This window comes from Oreochromis aureus, linkage group 23 (genome assembly GCF_013358895.1).
Source record: "Oreochromis aureus strain Israel breed Guangdong linkage group 23, ZZ_aureus, whole genome shotgun sequence".
Classification (NCBI taxonomy): Eukaryota; Metazoa; Chordata; class Actinopteri; order Cichliformes; family Cichlidae; genus Oreochromis; species Oreochromis aureus.
The window spans coordinates 39,308,114-39,330,117 of NC_052963.1; the positions used below are offsets into that span (position 1 = coordinate 39,308,114).

General features: G+C 40.9%; 3 protein-coding genes across 3 annotated transcripts in view; 1 reads left to right on the forward strand and 2 right to left on the reverse strand.

Moving 5' to 3' along the window:
• Positions 1-1,992, reverse strand: part of plpp6 (phospholipid phosphatase 6) — a 5,739-nt gene extending 3,747 nt beyond the window's left edge. The window contains exon 1 of the mRNA XM_031753939.2: positions 1,201-1,992. Within this exon, the coding sequence (XP_031609799.1) occupies positions 1,201-1,693 (493 nt within the window). The 5' untranslated portion in view covers positions 1,694-1,992. The remainder of the gene's footprint in view (positions 1-1,200) is intronic.
• Positions 1-2,628, reverse strand: part of LOC116331175 (flavin-containing monooxygenase 5-like) — a 15,851-nt gene extending 13,223 nt beyond the window's left edge. The window contains exon 1 of the mRNA XM_039607273.1: positions 2,511-2,628. The gene's annotated coding sequence lies outside the window, so the exon portion shown is untranslated. The remainder of the gene's footprint in view (positions 1-2,510) is intronic.
• prdx6 (peroxiredoxin 6) lies at positions 2,559-19,260 on the forward strand. Its single transcript, XM_031753736.2, has 5 exons — positions 2,559-2,745; positions 6,127-6,283; positions 15,085-15,228; positions 18,128-18,274; positions 18,976-19,260. Exons 1-5 carry the CDS (start codon positions 2,654-2,656, stop codon positions 19,099-19,101), a joined length of 666 nt encoding a protein of 221 aa, XP_031609596.1. The 5' UTR covers positions 2,559-2,653; the 3' UTR covers positions 19,102-19,260.
• The last annotated feature ends 2,744 nt before the right edge of the window (positions 19,261-22,004 follow it).

The following is a 22,004-nucleotide window of genomic DNA, read 5'->3' on the forward strand; positions in this document are numbered from 1 at the left end:
TACAGCCTTGTGTTTATTTAATGCAGATATGAACCACAGTAGTTGGTGCTTACTGACTAACATTATGCATTTGGGAGGGTTGGCAAGTAAATATTAAATGATTACTGAAAGACTACGGAGACATATTGAACTCTTTATTCAATACCCTTAGGGAACATCTCTCTATTGTGGTAGATGAGGTTTAACTAGGGAAGCCCTTATTCAATAGTCTGCAATTTAATGCCCCTTAACATAAAGCTTCTGCCTGATCCAGCTTTAAAGGCAGCTTAATTCAGTTTCTGACTTCTCCTTAATATCTGAAAGTGGAAAGCAGGTCATGAAATGGAGAAAATGTCCATCACACTTTGTCAGAGGTCAAATTCATATGAAAATGTTACTCATATTTTTAGCTTAGAAGCCCATTAAACATTCTGAAACTGCATATTTGTTTTCCTATGATATTACCAAGGTAATACTGCCACCTTCCCGCAATAAATGTATAATGTAAAACCACAATAAATAAGTACATGCAATCACAAATGACACTGTGGGCTCTACTGATACCAACTGCTTAATCCAACTATGACTCTGAACATATAACCAAGCACTGTGAAACCTCAGTAATTAAAGAACTGTTTATAATCGGTCTAGAATCCAAATCTAGGTCTTTGGCATTTCTGGTTTCACTGCAGAATACTCCGGTCTTCACCCTGCTCTCCTGAAAACGTCACTATCACATGTATTTACTTGCTGTGGCTTCACACAGCATCACATGGACTCTCCCTGGAGGCAAAGAAGCCCCAGACCACTTTGGCACTTCAGTCAACATTTTACATAGCTATCCAGTTTTCCAGATTAAGACCCATTTCACATAATCTTATGCTTTTACCAGTTTCCCAAGCTGTGAAGCAACATCACAACAGGTGTAATAGGTGACATCTACAGGTGAAAGCCTGCCAATACCAATTACACAAAGATTACAATTTATACTCATTATCTGACGCATTATGAGGTGGGATTAGCTCTTCTGTTGCTTAAGTGAAGAAATTATGAAAGAAGAACTGTGCAGGACAAATCAGGACTAGGAAGGAGCTGTGACATCAAACCCAGCTAAACCCAGCTCAGTGGCACACTGACAGGTATTAAGAGGGGTTTGTCTGTGATTACATACGATGCTGGAAGAAGCAGCAACATGAAAGAACACAAAAAGCAGAGTTTTACCCATGAAAAGGTTGAGCATGACTTCTTGTCCTGCAGCACTGTCGCTCTTGTACAGACAGTAGGCGGTACCAGCCAGCCACGGGATACCATGTCCCGATATCTCTAAGAGCTTCATTAAGGGGCGCACACTGCCCCAGGACGAGTCCTCACAGGCACACACTCCCAGCTGCTTGGACAGCCACAGGTCGATGGCCAGCAGGGAGCTGAGCGCTACGCGAATGAGGGAGGGGTTGAGCCGGATACCATCCTCTTCAGGTGGCCCCTGACCGCTCGCGGAGCCCGTGGAGGAGCCGGAGCCCCGGCGCCGAGTGGGGCTTTCAGAGGCTCGAAGGCGGGCCGTGGTCGGGTCGGAGCCCTGGCGCTGGAGCAGGTGTGGCGGTGAAGACCGGTTTAGCGGCTTTGTCAGAGACATGAACTCATAGCGGCCGTTTGAGCTCCCGAGCACCGGGCTTCCTCCGCTGCGACCGGGGTTTTTCGCTTTAGGAGAGGGCATAGTGTCCGTTGACTCACCGGCGTAGACAGGTATGTGTAGTGTAGATGCACCGCAGCGGTAAATTTTCTGCAGTGCTGTCCCGGTTGTCGCTTCTTTAGTTCATCTGTTGTACGCTTCACAATTCTTATCACGTCCGGGAAAAGATGAGCAGATACGCCATATTTGTTGTTCTTATCGCAAAGCATCCTGGGAAGTTGTGTTTTCGAAACTATTTCATTCCCTTAGCGAAGTTATCTCGCCTGTATTTTCAAAATAAACAAACAAATAAATGAATAAATAAATGTATAAAATTGAGTAGTTTTAAGTTTGCATGTATTTGATTTCTATAAAACTGAGTTAGTATGGTTTAATATTTGCAATCTTTTTTTATCTTTTGTTTTTAAGTTCATTTAATTTTCAGAGAACGCTCGTTTAAATTCATTTTTTTAATAGTTTTCTTTTTTTAAAATTGATTTAGAGTTGGCCTCAGTTTTTCTTATTAAAAAAAAAAAAAAAATGTAGCATTGGATTGTCATTATTACTGAGATTGTCCACCATAATGAGTGGTGACAAATTAAATTTTTAGTAAACTGACAAAGCCTAAAACTTATGACGAGATCTCGATATTTTAATTAATTAATTAATTTTGGTCTTCGTTCTTAAATTATAATACACAATATATATCTTTCTTTCACTTTGCACATTTTTTAATTTAAACGTTTTTCATTATTTGTTTCTAATGCGTAATTAAACAGTTATTCTCTGTTTGTTTCGATAGTTATTGTCGAAAGATTAAAAAAATAAATAAATAAAAAAAACACGTGTTTTTAGCACTCGCCTCTGGTTGGTTGGTGAGCTACGCAGGACCGAATGGATCCGCCTCTACCCGGATCCATTGAGATATTGCTGATCATTGCGCAGCAGGGTCAGCATTTTGCTCCAGTCCGTTATCTCTGGTTGAGTTGAACAGGAGAGCCGAGCATGCCTGGACTTCTGCTGGGAGACGAAATCCCAAATTTCGAGGCCGACACCACCGTCGGCAGGATCAAGTTCCACGACTTCCTGGGCAACTCGTGAGTCTCATCTTACAGTGTGCAGACGTCGTACCGTAACTTACTTGTTTTAAGTGGCTTTTGGCATTAAAGCTGAAGCAGCGCAGCTGATTGCGTGCTCAGTCAGTTACCGTCCCTTCGCGATTCCTCTCGATTAAAAGGTGAAGCAGATTTTTCCAGCTCTTACTCGCCAGTTATGGCGGCTGACATAGACGGCGTTACACAAGCGTGACCTTTTGGTTCAGAGACACTTTTAGTTACAGTTTTTCGTGTGTGTATTTAATGCAGTTAACAGTATTAACTACACACTGTTAACAGGTAAGCTGTTGGACAATAAAAACTACTACAAGAAGCAGTTCAGTAGTTACTGAAGTAGTGGAAACTGTTTGAAACGGTTCTGTGTGTGACTGTTTGTTTTCCCGCTGGTCTGTTCTCCACTGAGGTTTAATTGCACTCTTTGTTGTGTGCGATTTTGTGAACTTGGCAGTGCTCACATTCTTCAAACGTCCAACACTAATAGGGTCGGCTCGGCTAAAAGAGCAGAGAAAAAAAAAAAAAAAAAAAAAAAGATCCCTGTGTGCATGTATAATATATCACACACACGTAGCTCACAGTGAAGTGTGGAAATGCGCACAATTTTCTGTACAGTGTCCCAATAACATGATGCAACTTCCTTTGGGTATTCGTTTTCCTTCTCCTGTCCCCTCCCCATAAAAAAAATGATGTGCTTTAAAGGGGAACACTTTTCAAAATTACTTGGAAATATGTTTGTTTTTTTTCTTCAAAAGAACTGAAAGAATTAGTAGTTAACTTATTTGTAAATACCCAAGAAAATAATTTGAAATGATTTATGGCAAATATTTCCAAATTCAGGCCTCTCCAGTGTGTGGAGTTTTGTATCCCTACAAATCAAATACTTTACAGTTTTTGCCAGAGAAAGCAGGATATGTGAGGGGGGAAAAAAAAACACAAACAAAAACAACAAAAACAGAACAAAACAAAACAAAACAAAACAAAACAAACAAACAAAAAAAACAGTCATTCTGCTATCCTAAAGTTTTGGCACACATTGCGTTATCAAAAGTGTAACTGGATCAGATAATTCCAGCTTTTATCAACATGAGAACACCACCCAGTTTTGGTGAATGCATAATAACGTCCTTATTTTTCCCCTCCTCGGAATAGATGCTGGATTGTATGAGGCAGCCATCTGTTCAAACTGTTACAAGCTTTTCCTTGTACCCCCCCCCCCACACACATTCAGTAATTTGAATTTTTTCTCTCCCATTTTTTCAGTTAAAATTTTAATCCCAAGAGGTGAAAAAAACTTGGTTCAACCCCATTTGAAACCTGTTAGTCATAGGACATTTAGCCAAAAACAACAAAGCAGCAAACAAAAAGCCCAAACTGGTTTAGTCGCCCAATAATCGGCTGATCCTAATGCTTTTAAACCATGTGATGAGGGGTCACAACAGACTGAAGGGCAAATTCACCCAAATCACGTCAGACCCAAAACTCACATGATTCCAAAAGAATTGGCTACTTTAAAAAGAGCAGCAGGAAACTCCTTAGTGCATTTAAAGTCTTGTTCTCTCTGTCATACTCACAGACACCTGTTGCTTTAGTCTGTGCAGGGCTCGTAAAATCGCTAGCCCGACGTCCCGGGGCTAGCGAGACGTTAGATTTTGGTAGCCCGATTTTGGTCGGGCTACCAAAATCTAACTCAGCCCTCCCCGTCGGGCTATCATAGGAAGGAAAATATATGTCAATGCTTTGCATTCTTTCGCAAATGTAGCTGGGTAATTATGCCATTGGCATCGATGAGCCACTGTCAATATGTGACATATTGAAATCGTGTTTGAATTTGCACTTGTTTTTTGCTTTCACTTTCACTTTGCGGTCGCGCAAACTGTGTATAGGGAGCGGCAGAGGGTGACAGATTAATTGCGCACCAATTCCTAACATCGTCTTATCACTCATTAGCTTACTATTCAAATGTGACAAGTGAAATCTCTGGCAGCAAGCTTAAACATGTGATAGAGGTTGATTGCGCAAAGAATCGCTGCCCGTTATGTGTGCGTGTGTAAAGACAGATGAATTTATGCAGGTATTTTAGTTCTGCAGAGTGAAATAATAAAGGTCAGGGTGAAGAAGGGACAGCCAAATAAAAGCCTACCACAAAACGGAAAAGTTATGACAAATCAGATTATGAGGCAAAAAGAAAGCGCAGCTTTTTTGGTTTCATGGACAAAAGAATTTCTGTGGCTGGAATATGATAAGCTAAATAACATAATGTTCTGCCGGGTGTGTCGTGAGTTTCCCCTCGATATCTGAGTCGACAAGCGCCTTTGTTACTGGGACCAGTAATTTTAAGAAAGACCCCATCAGAACAAATGCAAGAAATGCATTATTGCTCAGTCTGCAGTATCTTTCCCAGAACAAACACCAATTGAAGGAAAAAAAAAAAAAAAAAAAAAAAAAAAAAAAAAAAAAAACAATACTAAAAATAAACCAAGCACAACAAGAACTCCTGAAAAAGCTGTTTAGAGCAGTGTACTATGTTGCAAAGAGTGAACTACCATTGGCAAAATTTAGCAGTCTTTGCAAACTTCAAAAAGCAAATGTCCTCGATCTTGGTTCCACTTACCTCTTACCCTTGACTTCAGTGGAAATTTCAGATTCAGGATCTGACACAGACTGATTCATGTTCTACAGAGTTCTTACAAATTCATAGAAATTTCTGTTCAATTTGAACCAAGTATTTGAGTTGATGGTTGTAATTTTTATACAATTTGTGTTTTAACAATTTTTTGATTGATGTTTTGTTTCCTTTACAATATTATACATTTAAGTATAATTTGTACTTAAATGTATAATATTGTAAAGGAAACAAAACATCAATCAAAAAACTGTTCTTTTTTTATTCAGGCTACTTAAATTTATTTTGGGCTACCAAAAACTGAAGCGTGCCTGCCCGAAGGGCTACCAGAGATTTTGAAATTTTGTGAGCCCTGCTGTGTTTGGAAATTGCTCTCCTCCTTTTGTTGTTCCCTTTTCTCTGCTATTTCATCCTCTTTTTTTGCCTCGTCTTCTACTCTTTAATTTTCTTTTTCTTTCAGAAAATGTCTCAGTATCAGTTTGTAAAGCATGTTGGACACACAGGGTGAAAGCATGAAAACCTGCTTATTGTTTTACAAGTCTCTTCAGCTTGTGGTTACCTTGAACTTGTGACTCGATTTTGTAACACACCCTGTCTATAAAGATTTGAATTGCACATGATGACTGTTATAAACAGGATCGAATGCATAGGAACTTTTTATTTTAACATTTCATTTTAATTTTTAATTGATGCTCCAAACAGAGGCCTTGTTGAGTTGGAACAATGTCTCTTTTCCCCTGCAGATGGGGTATCCTGTTCTCCCACCCGAGGGACTTCACTCCTGTATGCACCACTGAGCTCGCCTGTGCTGCCAACATCAGCAATGAGTTCAAGAAACGAGGCGTTAAGATGATTGCCTTGTCCATTGACAGTGTTGCTGATCACAACAGCTGGAGCAAGGTTAGGAATGCACAAGCACAAACTGTATAACAACTTTTTTTTTTTTTTAGTTGTTCAGGACACCTGTTGCGGCTCCTCCAGTTAACAGCCGCGGCAGGCTAAACATGAGGACACAGATGATGCGCAACAATAAACGCATAAAATACACTTCTGTACCATTTACTCCTTTTATTCCGCATGCAGCTGTCCAACATACAAATCAGCACATGGGATTAACAATTACACAAATGCACAGACCATACAAACAAATAACTGCAACTCACCACCTATCACCAATTGGCACCAATTAGTATGCCAAATAATAACTTGGCCTATGGCATCAAATTAGTGGATACACATACAAAACCATCAAGTTTACAGTCAAACTCTATCAAATCATTCAAGCTGCGTTCAACAGGAAGTTTTGCCTCATGCTCACCCTACCTTTCTGCTCATCAACATCAGGTGCTGTGAACAGGTGAGTGCAACCACATTTATCCTCTACCACACCCATGAGACACGCCCCACACTCGTGCACCAATACAGTGAGTCCATTTAAACCAACCCACTTAGACAGAAAAAGAGCAACTCATATGGCTCCTACATACTGGCCCCTAATTATTTTAGAGCAATAATTACATCATACTTACCATGTAGGAGACATATTGATAAACATGATCAATCCTTCATCAAACGTTCAAAAATACAATTTCAATTCAAAATAAGCAAATACACATTAATACAAATAAACATCTGAAAAAGTCAATCTTCATGACTCTTCTGCTTCCTGTAGAAGACACGCTTTAGTGATCGGCCTGTCCAAACAACCAGTCTTTGTTTTAACACGAATCTGACGTACAAGTCCTTTACCGTCAGAAATTGCTTCCACAACCCTACCAGTCACCCAAGAGTTACGAGGCGCAGAATCATCGACAACGATAACCACATCTCCAGGAATGAAGTTCCGTCCGATTCTCTGCCACTTCTGACGCTCTTGAAGCTGGGGCAGGTACTCCTTAACCCAGTGCTTCCAGAACAGGTCAGACATGTACTGTACTTGCCTCCATCGACGTCGTCCATACACGTCCCCCTTCTGGAACACTCCTGGTGGCATCAATGGCTTGGTCTTAAGCAGCGACAGATGGTTAGGAGTCAAGGCCTCCAAATCATTAGGATCAGTAGAAGCTTTGGTTATTGGCCTACTGTTCACAATAGCCTCTGCCTCACAAAGAACTCTACAAAGGCCTTCATCATCCAAGTTCTGCATTTTCAAAACAGAATTTAACACCTTCCTGACAGACCTTATGAAACGTTCCCAAACACCGCCATGATGGGAACCAGCAGGAGGATTAAAAATCCACTTTATGCCGTTTTGCAGCAGCATCTCATGAATCTGTACCTGATTCCATCCTTCCACTGCCTCTTTCAACTCACGCTCACCACCCACAAAGTTGGTACCATTATCCGATCGTATCTCCAATACCTGACCCCGCCTTGATATAAATCGACGGAGTGCATTAATAAAAGAGTGTGCTCAAAGATGACAACACCTCTAAATGCACAGCTCTCACTGCCAGGCATGTAAAGATAATTCCATATCTCTTTACTTCGCACCTTCCACGCTTAACTTGAAAAGGTCCGAAACAATCTACTCCAATCCGAGAGAATGGAGGTTCATCTGGTGAGATGCGATCTTGTGGAAGGTCTGCCATCATCTGATATCCCAGTGCTGCATGTAGTCTGCGACACACAATGCATTTAGCCAAAATCTTTCTTATGGCAATGCTTGCACCTGGAATCCAATACCTTTGACGCAATTCGGACAGCATGTGGTTACGTCCACCATGCCTTATTTTCTGATGTACATGTTGAAGCACAAGGTCAGAAATATGAAGATCCCTAGCTATAATAGCGGGATGCCTCGCATCTTCAGGCATAGCTGCTCTACTAAGCCTACCTCCCACTCTCAACACACCATTCTCAAGCTTAGGATTAAGCCGATAGAGCTCGCTACTCTTCTTCACCTTTTCACCCCTCTGCAACCTACTGATCTCATCTGAATATCTCCTTCTTTGACAAAAGCAAAGAACTGCATTCTCTGCCTTGTCAAGTTCTTCTACCGTGAGAAATCCTTTAGCAGCATGGTCCTTGACAGTTTGCAACTGTCTTTTAAGCTTTTCCTCAAGATTTTCTTTAGTCGCGCTAGACGCAAAGCTCTCTTTCAGCCGTTTCCTCCTTTTACCAAGTTCCTGCAGCAAACTTCTGAATCTAAGAATCCATGCAACCATCCTTTTCAGACGAGTCCAAGAAGAAAAGTAATGAACTTCATCGCACCATTGTTGTATTCATTTGCATCAACAGCATTAACTAAAACGGCCGTTTTAATCTCTGGATCACTTACAGAGACCTTTCCAAAAATCAAGGTTCACTGGCCAATTAACTTCTGGTTCAACAAGAAACTTTGGCCCTGTCAACCAGGAATCATCCTTCAAAAAGCATTGCACCTTAACTCCCCTAGAAGCCAGATCAGCAGGATTGCATGATGTATTAACATATCTCCACTGAGAAGGTTTGGACACTTTAAGTATCTCGGTCACCTGGTTTGCTACAAATACTTTAAACCTTGAGGTTTCATTTCTGATATACTTTAACACCGAGGTACTATCAGTCTAAAATACTGACTCCTGCAAATGCATTTGCAGCTCTTTTCTCCACATCTTATCCATTCTACTGGCAACTAAGGCAGCTGTCAACTCCATGCGAGGAATGGAAGTTTGTTTCAGTGGAGCCACTCTTGCTTTACCCATTATAAACGCACAACGGACTTGATTCTGGGTGCTGTGCAACAACAGGTAAGTGACTGTGCCATAACCCTCCTTGCTTGCATCTGCGAAGTGATGTAACTGAGCAGAAGCAACATCTCCAAAATTAGAAGGTTTAAGGCACTGGTCAACCTTAAAATCTGCAAGAAGGCAAAGATCATTTAGCCAAACTGTCCATTCTTGTTCAACAGTAACTGGCAACATATCATTCCAACCCCAATGATTTCTGCACAGTTTCTGAAGGATCAACTTAGCAGACAGCACCACAGGTGCCAAAAACCCCAATGGGTCATAGATTGAGCTCATAAGGGACAATATCCCTCTCCTTGTGGGAGGTTTGTTTTTAAGTGTGATCTTAAACTTGAATGTATCTGATTGGATACACCACTGTACACCCAGTGCTCTCTCTACTGGCAAAACGTCACTATCCAAATCCAAATCCTTAACCTCCTTGGATCGTTCCTGCTGAGGTATGACAGCAAGTACTGCTCTTCTGTTGCTAACCCTTTGGAAATGATTTCAGTCATAAAACTGGTGTAATCGACATGAAATGAACCATCCCTAATAAACTTCCGTTTAAGGCTCATGGTTCGCTGTTCCACAGCCTTCTTATTGTTTGGCATTTTTACCTGATTGCACCTAAAAGGTAAACCAATGGTGTAATGACCATCAACCAACTTAGCCGAGTCCATCACTGACTTCATAAACTGCTGATCTTCTCTAGACAAAGCAAACTGCTCATCCTGACTACATTCTGGAAAATCAGCCTTCATTTGACGTTCCCACAGCTCATCCAATCTTGCCACGGAAATCCTATTGACAGTCACATCAAAAATGTCAGTCTTACGATCCTCTCTGAGAGTACCATTCACTGTCCAACCCAGCATAGTTTTTACAGCATAGGGACCTCCATACTGACTTCTAACAACCTCCCATGGCTCTAAAGCCTTGGGCACATTGGTCCCGATCAACAGGTCTACCCCGGAATTTATCTCCAGTATCTTAATATGGCGCAAATGTGGCCATCTATCCAGATCTTCCTGTCGGGGAATATTGCATTGTTGAACAGGCATGCTTTTCTGAGTAAATAAGTCAGGCAAGTCACAGTAGTGATCTAAATCCAAACCAGCTACTTCCAAATCTGAAACAACATAGAATGCCAGTTTTCCTTCCTAAAAGATTCAGCCTATTCATGAGCCCTTCAGTACAAAATGAAGCTGAGCTCCCAGGATCTAGGAAAGCATAAGTTATCAGTGACTGATTACCTTTCTTGGACTTCACTCTAACTGGTATTATGGATAGAGCACTATTTTGCTCACCGGCCCTAGTAACACCACTGCTTTGCACAGCACATGAAGGACCTTCATCTGATGGTTTCCCCCCCTCCTATAGTTTGCACTGAAACACTTTCCCTCTGCTTGGAGTGGATATGTAAGAGTGTGGGGTGTTTCTGATTACAGTCCTTGCTTCTGTGCCCAATGCGCAGACAACCAAAACACACACCATTCTCTTTCAAAAAAGATCATCTTTCACAGTGCAACTTTCTTTCAAATAAAGGACACAAATCCAACATATGCCCTGCTCCACAAAACAAGCAAACCTTGGTCACAACTGAACCACTCTCTCGCCTCAACGCTGGCTCAATCTTCCCTTCCACCTTGGCCACTGTAGTAGCAAAACTAATCCACTTAGCCTTAGGGTAAAACTCAGACTTAACATTCCTCGCCTCTTTTCTGATGGCTGTTGGAGGATCCTGTATATCTCCAAACAATGGGTCACTTGCGATCTTCACTTGCTTTTCGACAAACTCAACAACATCGCTAAAACCCACTTTACGTTGAAACCTCTCCTGCAGATTGCACACAACATTCCTCCATTTATCCCTGAGCTTATAAGGCAACTTTTTTATAACTGCTTGCATGTTAGCAGAGACATCCAACTCATGCAAGGACTCAACGTCTCCCATTGCATTGCAACATTGCCTTAATAAAAACCCATATTCCTGCAAAGCCTTCACATCATCAGATTTTAAAAGTGGCCATTTACTGACCCTTTCAATGTAGGCAGCAGCAATTTTCAGCGAATTGCCAAAGTTCTCCTGGAGCAAAGATTTAGCTTTAGCATATCCATACTCAACAGGCATATACTGACAACTTCTGACCATTTCTCTTGGATAGCCTCTAGTGTATTGCTCAAGAAAATATAAACAATCCTTAGCACTGTGAGCTTGACTCTCCACCATGTGCTCAAAAGCTCTCATAAATGTTTGATATTGCAAAGGATCGCCATCAAAGAACTGAATGTCACGCCTTGGTAGCAAAAACAGAGACTGCTGCTCAGCCAATAAAGTTGTAATTTCATTTGTTTCTTCAAAACGGTGACTAGATGATCATGACCCTCACTACCTTGCTCTGTATGTGTAAAATGTTTTGATTGTGTGTGAGACTGCGACATCATCCGAGTAGTCGAAACTGCACCTGGAAATACTTGTGGCTTCGTCTCTGACTGTTCCAATGAAACTACCTTGGGCTGAGAAATATTTTTAACCTTAGGCCTTACATCCAATACCTGCGCTTGATGATCACTTGCATCAACACCCTGATATGGTCGCTCTGGTAACACAGGTTTGAACGTCGGAGCATTAGGATTTAAAATGCCTAAACGCCCCTGCTCTCGTTCTAAGTACGAATTCATTCCATCAGATTTACCATTAACGGCACTTGAGACTCGGGACATTTCAGAAGCTTTTAAAACATTCACCTTTGCTGCTGAGGCTGCTATTTCAGTTTCTAAGTCAAGCAGCTCCTTTCTTTTCTTAAGCTGTATTTCTTGTTCCTCCAAAGCATGCTTTTCTTTCAACAACCTCTGTCGAACAAGAAGGGCAGCCATGTCAGCCTCTGCCGTTATGCATGCTGACAAGGCAGATGAAACCGTTGAGCCACTGAGTGATGATTTGCTTTTCCTACAACTTCTGTTTCCAACATTAGAGATGCTATCACTTGGATTAACATCATCTATTGCAGCACCTTTACCAACATTCCCAGTGTGCCTAGAAGCACCAGAACCATTTCCAGCAGGTAATACATCAGAGGAATCAACACCAGGTGGATTTAACTGTGGCAAATCAAGCTCAGACACCAGATTTTTACTCTGAGAGTTTCCCTTTGCATCATGAAGCCATTTCTTTATCTCTTCCATAAACTCAGTATTATGTACCCGCACACTTTTGAACCAAGCAGTTTGTTTTTCTTGCTCTTCTTGAGGAAGCAAAGGAAGCAAGGTTTCATGCAGATAAGTTGCAACACAGACAAATTCTCTAATTGAGCCTGAACAGTGGAAACATTACCCTCAGACTGCTTTAACTCTTTAATAACCTTTATGACCTTTTTAATTTTATTAATCTTAGTGTGACGTTCTGTTTGAAGCCTTTCAATCTGATTCTCCAAAGCCTTAGCAGTCGGTTTCGGCTGTCTTTTCTTTCCATCTTCATCAACACATGGTATTAATTGGTGTGTCTCCATTTTTCTTCAAAGCATTACAAAATCCAAACTGCACCTATGTCACACAGCTTCATTCCAACACATCAACTTGATGACATTCACTTCATAAAACCTTGGACACACACAATTAACAGGAGCAATATCCCCCACTATCTGCCTATTAAACCTAACTAACTCACCCTAATCTTCCGTACATACTAGCGGTGGGTATTTATGTACCTCCATACAGTCAGCTGTGAGGAAGACAAACTGTCTTAAATGCAAACTGCGGCGGTACTCCCAAGCCAATGGCTTCAGCCACCTGATGCACAATAACTAGAAAGCAAATCAGTACAACACCTAGTGCAGCTGTACTGCTGAAACCTAACAGGGGAATAAGACTCCTGAAAGAAATCTGTTTTGTGTAGCCAAAGGCTTCATCTAAAAGCGCGTGGACAAAGGCAACAGCAAACTATAAAACTCTCATCAATAAAACTCATCTATATATAAATAATCCAATAAAATCTACAAACCTTTCTGTTAACAAATTGTTGCGGCTCCTCCAATCAACGGCCGCGGCAGGCTAAACATGAGGACACAGATGATGCACAACAATAAACGCATAAAATACACTTCTGTACCATTTACTCCTTTTATTCCGCATGCAGCTGTCCAACATACAAATCAGCACATGGGATTAACAATTACACAAATGCACAGACCATACAAACAAATAACTGCAACTCACCACCTATCACCAATTGGCACCAATTAGTATGCCAAATAATAACTTGGCCTATGGCATCAAATTAGTGGATACATATACAAAACCATCAAGTTTACAGTCAAACTCTATCAAATCATTCAAGCTGCGTTCAACAGGAAGTTTTGCCTCATGCTCACCCTACCTTTCTGCTCATCAACATCAGGTGCTGTGAACAGGTGAGTGCAACCACATTTATCCTCTACCACACCCATGAGACACGCCCCACACTCGTGCACCAATACAGTGAGTCCATTTAAACCAACCCACTTAGACAGAAAAAGAGCAACTCATATGGCTCCTACAACACCCTTGCTGAAAAGTTCATATTAAGTTTTTTTTCTAAAGATATTGACCATTATCTTCAAACCCACACTGGTCCTCTCATTTAACCCAGTCTAATGTGTATAAGCTTCATTTCTTCACATTTCCAGAGATAATAATTGTCTAATGTCCGTGGACTGGGAACATCTGGTTCTATCTGCTCCGTTGGGGAAAAAACCTGTTCATCTTAACTTTAGTACTCCTACGTGTCTGCTCTAAGAGTAACTAAGTAATTTAGCCTTCAAGTCAGAATTCCAGTTAAGTTTCCAGTAAGAAGCACGCACAGTAGGTTTGTGCTGCAAATGGCATATAGAAACATGCAGCTAATCAGAGCACTAAATGGTAGTTTAAACATTTGTGATAGCAGTAGTTTAAAAACCAGCCACGAGTGTAATGAAATGGTTTTCCATGGCGAAACCATCTCTTGGAAAAAGAATGAATATGAAAGTAGATCCATAACCTTCATTTTGAACTAAAGTATGAAAATGTTATTAAATGTAAAATACACTGAAGAAGAAATAATGTTTATTATAATGATTACTTATTTGATTATAGTCTCTTTCTTGTTTCTGTTATAGTTAATTTTTTTAATTATTGTTACACTTTTTTGATGTGGACTTTATATACAGATAACAGCTGTAGTAGCTTTGAGTGTAATTAATCATAGCTGATCCTGGTCAAACAAAAAGCAATAAACTTTTATAATAGTTTGCAAAATGTTTCCCTGAGTGGATCAGAGCTGTTGGGAATTTGGGAAATCCACAACTTACTTAATACTGGTGATTATTTTATTTATAATTACCTGTAAAGCACTTTGGTCACCAGCTGTTGTTTTAACTTGTACTTTAATAAAAATACAGATTTAATTTTGACTTAAATATATAATTCTACATATCATTTAAACTTTTTTACCAATGTAAGATATTTTTAATGTATTTTGTTTGCCAAAGAAGGTTAAACTATTATGGATTATGCATTTGTGGTATTTGGAAGAAACTCGGAGGCCAGGCTTTTAATGGTTAATCCCCACTCTCGACAAAAGGCAGTCACTTTTTAACTGGGTTGTCATGTTACAGTAACGCCTCCTCAGAAAGACCAGTGATTGGTCCAGGCTCTCTTCTTCACTCCAAAAAAAGAAATGTAAATTGTGCTTGTTTTCCTCCTTCTTCTTTTCTTCTGTCCTCATCAAAATAGTTTATTCTACAACTTAACAATGATAGTACTACAGGCATAGAGAGGGCAAATATACTTATGACCCTAATATAACATGCTGCTGTTGCTTATCCAGTAGTTAAAGATTACATGCTGACGATCTGTGATCACTCGTCAAGCTTGTGATGCAACAGTGGAGAGATGGCAGCCAGGAGGGAGAGAATTATTAACAGAGGATGAAAATGTAAAAGCTGACTGTGTCTCTCTCTTGTCTCTGAATAGGATGTGATGGCTGTTGGCAAACAAGGTGATACTGCGCTGCCTTTCCCCATCATCGCCGATGACAAGAGGGAGCTGTCAGTCCAGTTGGGTATGCTGGACCCAGATGAGAAAGACAAAGATGGCATGCCCCTCACTGCTCGCTGTGTGAGAAACCCAGTCACTTTTTTATTTTCTTCAATAAATCACAACAATAAATAAAAGTAAAACAAAAAATAGCACTATGATTGTGAAAGAACAGACAACAATTGGATGCATATTTTTATTTCGAAATAAGATCTGCCCTGACTTGCATGCTTGTGAAACGTTTTGGCTTTATACTTGCTGTTTTAATTACCCACTATACCTTGAACAGGGCTCTAGACTAACTTTTTGCCGTGGTTGCGCTGGTGCGTCTAACTTTTTTTCTTAGGCGCACCAGCGCATAAGTTAGGCGCACCCAAATTTTTCACCGCATCGCTTAACACCGCAGTTTTACATGTGCACTTTTTGTGGGGGGGACACATTTCTACCAGAAAGTTAAGTTACTGAAAAAGTGCTTGTGCTTAAAGTGCGTTGGCACTCTTTGGGAATATTGTAGACAATGTTAAACTTAATCATCATCTCGGCCTCCTCTGACGACCCGTTTGCTGCTGCCTGCCACTGAAAGGCAGTGGGGAGAGGGGACACTTGGGCAGTGCATTTATCACGACATATAATGTGTTTTCTGGATTCACTACATCCACTTCTGTCAAGGCTAGGCTACTCACTAGGACTGGGTATCATCACTGATTTCTATTATCCATTTGATTCCGATTCACAAGGTCCTGATTCGATTCAATTTTTCCTCAGACAGTCAGAAATATTATAATTCTGATCATTTATCAGTACTGACACTGTGAGACTTTATCAGAGATGTAAGCATCACAGCAGATGCCTTTGTAAACAACGGTAGACTGGTGGGTAATAAGCAAATGAATAATGCAGGAGGGGGGGGAGAGAGGGAGAGAGAGAGGGAGAGAGAGAGAGAGAGATGGTCGTTGTGTCCTTGGGCAAGACACTTTACCCTACCGCCTACTGGTGTTGGCCCCACGGCGTGTCCGTGTATGGGTCGTCGGGTGAGAAAGCCGATTCTGATGCGTCGGGTCCGCTCTGTGTTTACTTCTTTGTGTGGAATCTGTTTACCTGCTCTAATTTACTGTTTGGTGGTTGTTCAAATAGTTTTGTGATCTTTAACCTTTAATCAGAGAGGTCCCGCCCCTGATTATCTCTGATTGGTTTAGACCATGATAGGGGCATAATATATGTCTGTTGTTGACCACACGGAGACACTCAGACTTGGGGAGACTTTTCTTTTTTTCTTTTTCTTTTTTTTACTCAAACAGTTGGTCGCACCGGTGCGACCTGGGATTTTGTTTTTAGACGCACCATTGAAAAATTTGGTCGCACTCTAGAGCCCTGCTTGAAGCTAATACTTGGGGAAAAAAGTATTGATTTTTCCTCTTTGTATATACAGCTAAAAAGAAATGTACACTTGCCGGCCAATTTTTTTTAGCCACACCATGCTAGTCCCGGGCAACAATCAGATTCAGTAAGGTGCATAACATTTGAGATTATTTGAGCTTTGTGACATGACAGGCTAGCCTCCTGGAAGCAGCCACTATGGTCATAGAGCGATGGAGCTGGTTAGCAGTACTTGGGTAGGCTCAGTTCATACCAAAGGGTGGAAGCATGCCAAGAAAATGTCCCCTACACCACTGTGATACAAGCACCACCAGCCTGAACAGCTTGTATAAGGCTGGATGTATTCAAGGTTAGGGCAGGGCGATATGGCCAAAAATATTTATCACGATACATATTTGAAAATTTGCGATAACGATATAACTGACGATATAATTGACGCGAGCCAAAATACTTTACAACTCCACAACTTTATTAGTGCAAAAAAAACCCCATCAATTTATTTTCACTTAAACAAGCAGCTTTTTTTTTTATGTGCATTAAAGGTATATAAAAATTTAACAGTGCAAATGCAAATTCCTTGCTGACAGTTTAACCAAAATGCATTTCCAGTGGAAACTGGCTGACATATCCTGAGCATAACCATGTAGAATATCCACAAAACTTACAAAGAGTTTATACACACACAATACAGTAATATTATTTTGAAGGACAGTACGTATCACTCCGCCAGGCTCCTGACTACGGTAGCCGTAATGCTCCGACAATCATGCAGTGCGGCTTCGTAGCTTAGCAAAGTCGTACTAAAACATTTTTTGACCGATTTTTGAGCGCCGTGTACCACATAAAATCGGTTCGGTAATAACGATGGCCCGCTTGCATGCTCTACCAAAAAATGCGCTTTGGTGTGTATCTGACGGACAAAAGCCAAACCAGTTCCACACCACTGAAGTTGCACCATTTTTACAAACCAATTCTGGTTCATCTTTTTCATTCAATGATCCGCTTTCGCCCTTCTCATTCTCCGTCGCCGCCATGCTTTTTCCGCCATGTGCGTATGAAAACAAAGGCACTGCGCATGCGAGTTTTACCCATATTCTATCGCGATATTTCATTTTCTTATCATTTCCTAACATTATACCGGTATTACCGTGAACGGTATGATATGGCCCAGCCCTATTCAAGGTTTAATTTTTTAAGTCAAAATTGACCATACTATCCAAATTTCTCTGCTGAAATTTTGATTTATCAGATCCAATCTTGTAATGTCCAGGTTTGGTGTGTGAACTGTAGCCTCCATGTCGGGTTCTTACCTGACTTGTGTGGCGTTGTTGATGGCATTGTTGACCTGTGGCATCAACAAGGCCACCCAAAGAACTACTGCTCACTAGGTTTTAGGCAAAAACGGCCATGTTTTCAAGTTCACTTAAATCGCCTTTTCTTCTCCATTGAACTGCAAGCATACCTGACAAAGTGGCCAGTCAATGATTTTTTTTTTTACAGTTTTAGCATTTTTGGACATATTACAAAATACAAAATCTAAAAGAGCGAGTAAGAGTATGTCCTGAGTGTTATTGTTAAGCGGTGTTATCTCAATCCACTTTAGGTGTTTGTGATCGGCCCTGACAAGAAGCTGAAGCTGTCCATCCTATACCCTGCAACCACAGGAAGAAACTTTGATGAGCTGCTCAGAGTTATTGACTCTCTGCAGCTGACTGCACAGAAGAAGGTTGCCACACCGGTTGACTGGAAGGTACGTAGTGAAGGCATCAGTCAGCAAGCGAGGTGATCAACAGAGAACAAGAACTGATGTAACACCACTTGCGCAGCTACTGAGCAGCAGCTCTTAATAAGTTATCCACGCCAAGTGTGCATAATTGAACTGGACTGCAAATGTCAAATAATGTTATTATTACGAATGTAAAAACTCACATTCAGTATCTGGTAAATATCATCCTGGGACCCAGCCTGTTCATTTTATTATTATTTTTTTGGAAATGTTTTTCCAACCAAGACTATAGCAGTCTGTCATATTATTATTATAAAGCATTAGTGTTTTATAGAAATAATTTAAATAGTTGGGAAATATTCACTTTTTGCTAATAAAGATTCATAAAGTGCTTGTAAGTTCTATTAAATATGGGCCTGCAGTGAGTAGACAATTGGCCTAGCACTAAGGCTGAATGCAGAATGGTTCTTTCCAAGCTAGCTGACTCAAAATCCACCAATAGCATGTTACATCTAGTTTTATTGGGTCAGTTTTAAATTTGTTTAACTTTTCTTGGTCTGAAGCAACAACCATTTTTAAGGTAGGCTAACTGCCTCCTAAATTTCATTTAACATTTTAGGTTTATTCCTAAAACGTGGTTTACTGGGGGAATGTCATATGATGAAATGGTAAAGATGTCTACCCTGTGTCTAAAATACCCTTTCTTGTCTTTTCATGTTTTTCAGCCCGGTGACAAAGTCATGGTCATTCCCTCGCTCTCAGATGCTGAAGCGGCGTCTCTGTTTCCTAATGGTGTGACAACTGAAGAAGTGCCTTCTGGAAAGAAATACCTGCGCTACACCCAGATCTGAAAGCACATTACTCTTTGACCTGGAAATCTTTGGTTAATAATTCACATAAACCGGTGCACTTACCCAGTTAGGTGACTTGTATTTTCAGTCATACAACATTTCCAACAGTGAAGCAGAAATGCCTTGTTTATCCCCAAATAAACACATTTTTCACATGTGTTCTGTGCTTTCTGAGCCTTCCCCTTTGTGTACAATTTTTCAACAGTTTTAAACAAGGTCCTCATGTGTAATTTACCACTAGGTGTCCTCCTACAACCTGGCATGGAAATATTACCATGCTTCTTTTGCTGCAGTAGTGCTTTCTGTCAGTAGGTGGCAGTATGTGTTAAATGGAATCCTCGCTGAGCTATTGGAGAAAGAACCGACTTGTTCTCAACAACTGCAGTGATAGGGAGTGGTACCACATGTAATGAAATGACTACTTGTGTTTTCACACATTAAAATGATGATAGAAGACACATAAGTAGTAAAGGTGATCTCTACTTTCAGTAAGGTTGTATTTCTCATAATATGCGGACTTTCAAAACCTTCTCACGGTTTTTTTGTTTTCGTTGAGCTGCCTCAGCATTGCAGATTCTGCTCTGGCTGTCTAAATGTCTTTAATGTACCAATGAGCATTGTGCTGCTGGTATATATTTTTAATTAAGCTAAATCCGTTCCTACATTTATCTGATCGATTGTACTTTAGTTCATAAAAACACATTTAGAATTATGAAGCGGAAACCTTGCTAAATAATGGATTTGTGATTCAAACCACAAAGAGTAACATTAAAAGATGTGGGATCAAGGCCCTTCACTTTTCAGAGTTTCAGGTTTTTAGCAGTACTTCCAAAGAGATGGCCGCCCCGCCCCGCCCCACACTCATTTCATTTCAATAACTGAGGCATGTAGAGGTGTGGTGATGGCGTGGTTAGCACTGTTGCCTCACATGGGTTGCCCCCGTGCACTCTGGCTTCCTCCCAAACTCCAAAGACATGGAATTAAAGGGGTTAGGTTAACTGGTGATTCTAAATTGCCCATAGATCTGAATGCAAGTGTGAGTTGTTGTCTGTCTCTCTCTGTTAGCCCTGCAACAGATGGGCGACCTGTGCAGGATGCACCCTATGTAGTGAAAAGCCAGAGAAAGGAAATGAATAATTATAGTTTTATATAGCTGAACACCCCCCACCCCCCTCATTATTCATTTCACAGCTTTTAGATTTCACAGTAATCCTGTCCTTTTATCAGTTATATGGGAGGTCTTTTACTGTGAAAGGACATTTGGGTTTAATTTTACAAACAGCAGGGCCTGCCATAGAGATTTAATCATATCAACCCCTTTTGGAGATCAATGATGTATTTAACTTGAATTACCTGAAAAGACACAAAGTCATGTGTTCGTAAATCTATAAAGGATCACAAATCTTCCAGAGACAGATGAAAGACTCGAACTTTCAGCTGCAGAAAATTCATCACAGCAGGACGACCTTAACTGTAGATGAGACATCAAACCCAGGACTAAGGTGTAGGTTTTCTCTTTGGGTTATTCAACCATCAAAACTGCATGGCTGAGGATCGTATTAATTACTTTAAGTAGTCTGAAGGTGAGCACTCGTCTCTCACACACATGCACACACGCTCTGACCTTGCATTCACTCTTAGTCTGAGGAATGCTGAGGTCAAAGAGAAAAGATGGGATTCCCTTTGAGTGCACAGGGAGGCAAAAGAGTGCGGGGCCAGATAAAATATCTCAGAGTGCTCCTCCTTTCCACCCTTGTCATCCACACAATGTGAACTGGAATGTTGTTCTTTTTTTTCTTTTCCATCGCCTAGACAAAATTTTTTCTAAAAGATTGCATATTGTTTGCAGTGTTGCAAACACGCAGTGCTACATTCGTATAGATGAACATGTTGAGTCTTGGGCCATGGCCTAAGCTTTCAAATGTGTGTTGAAGGTTCGTGTATTCATCAGGTAACCCTTGCACTTTGTCTCCTCTGTCTATTCTCTCTTTTCCTTCTCTGATGGCTGTTTTGTCCTCAGGAGCCATCCAAAATAACACCCACACAGACACACCGTGCTGATCAAATGGATTTCTAGAATTCCAGACTACAATAGCCAGTGCCAGAGCATGAGAATGGCTTTGGGTGTCTGGGCATAATTGCCCAGTATCCACCCCCTCACCGCTCACCCTGCATCACCATGTTCATCTGTCACCCCTCACTTCTTGGCTATCCAACCAACTCACCCCACCTCACCAGCAACACCAGTACATGTAATACAACACCAGCCCCAACCAGGTCTCACGGGGTAAAACACACACGATACCAGCTGCTGGCCTCTTTCTTTCTGTAGAAGGAGCACGCACACACACACACACACACACACACACACACACACACACACACACACACACACACACACACACACACACACACACACACACACACACACACACACAATACCCATGATCAAAGAAATACAGGCTGCTCTGAAAGGAGTGGCCTTTCAGAAAGTAAGATGTTTTCCTCTCAGATGCTTCAGATGCTGGTTTTCTGGAGAAGTGATTTAAATAGAATGGAGATAAGCTTCATGCATGCACCTGGTATGCCAAAATCATACTGTAAGTCACAATATATTGCAGGTTATATATGAATCTACAGCCAGTTGGTTGCTGTGTATGTTGCTATTTAGCCACAAGATGGGAATCGGTTGACAAGTAAGCATGATTCCCTAAATGTGAAAACAGCCCTTCGATGTAAAGAGCATTAAAAACACCATGAACACATGTATGTATGTATGTATTCTTATTCACGAACATGTGCTTTTTCTGGAAGAGCTCATTATTCTCATCTTGTGTGCCAGGCATTGACTTCATCACCTGAAGCTGCCCGTGACCTGCAGGTTAACAAGCCAGAGACCAGAG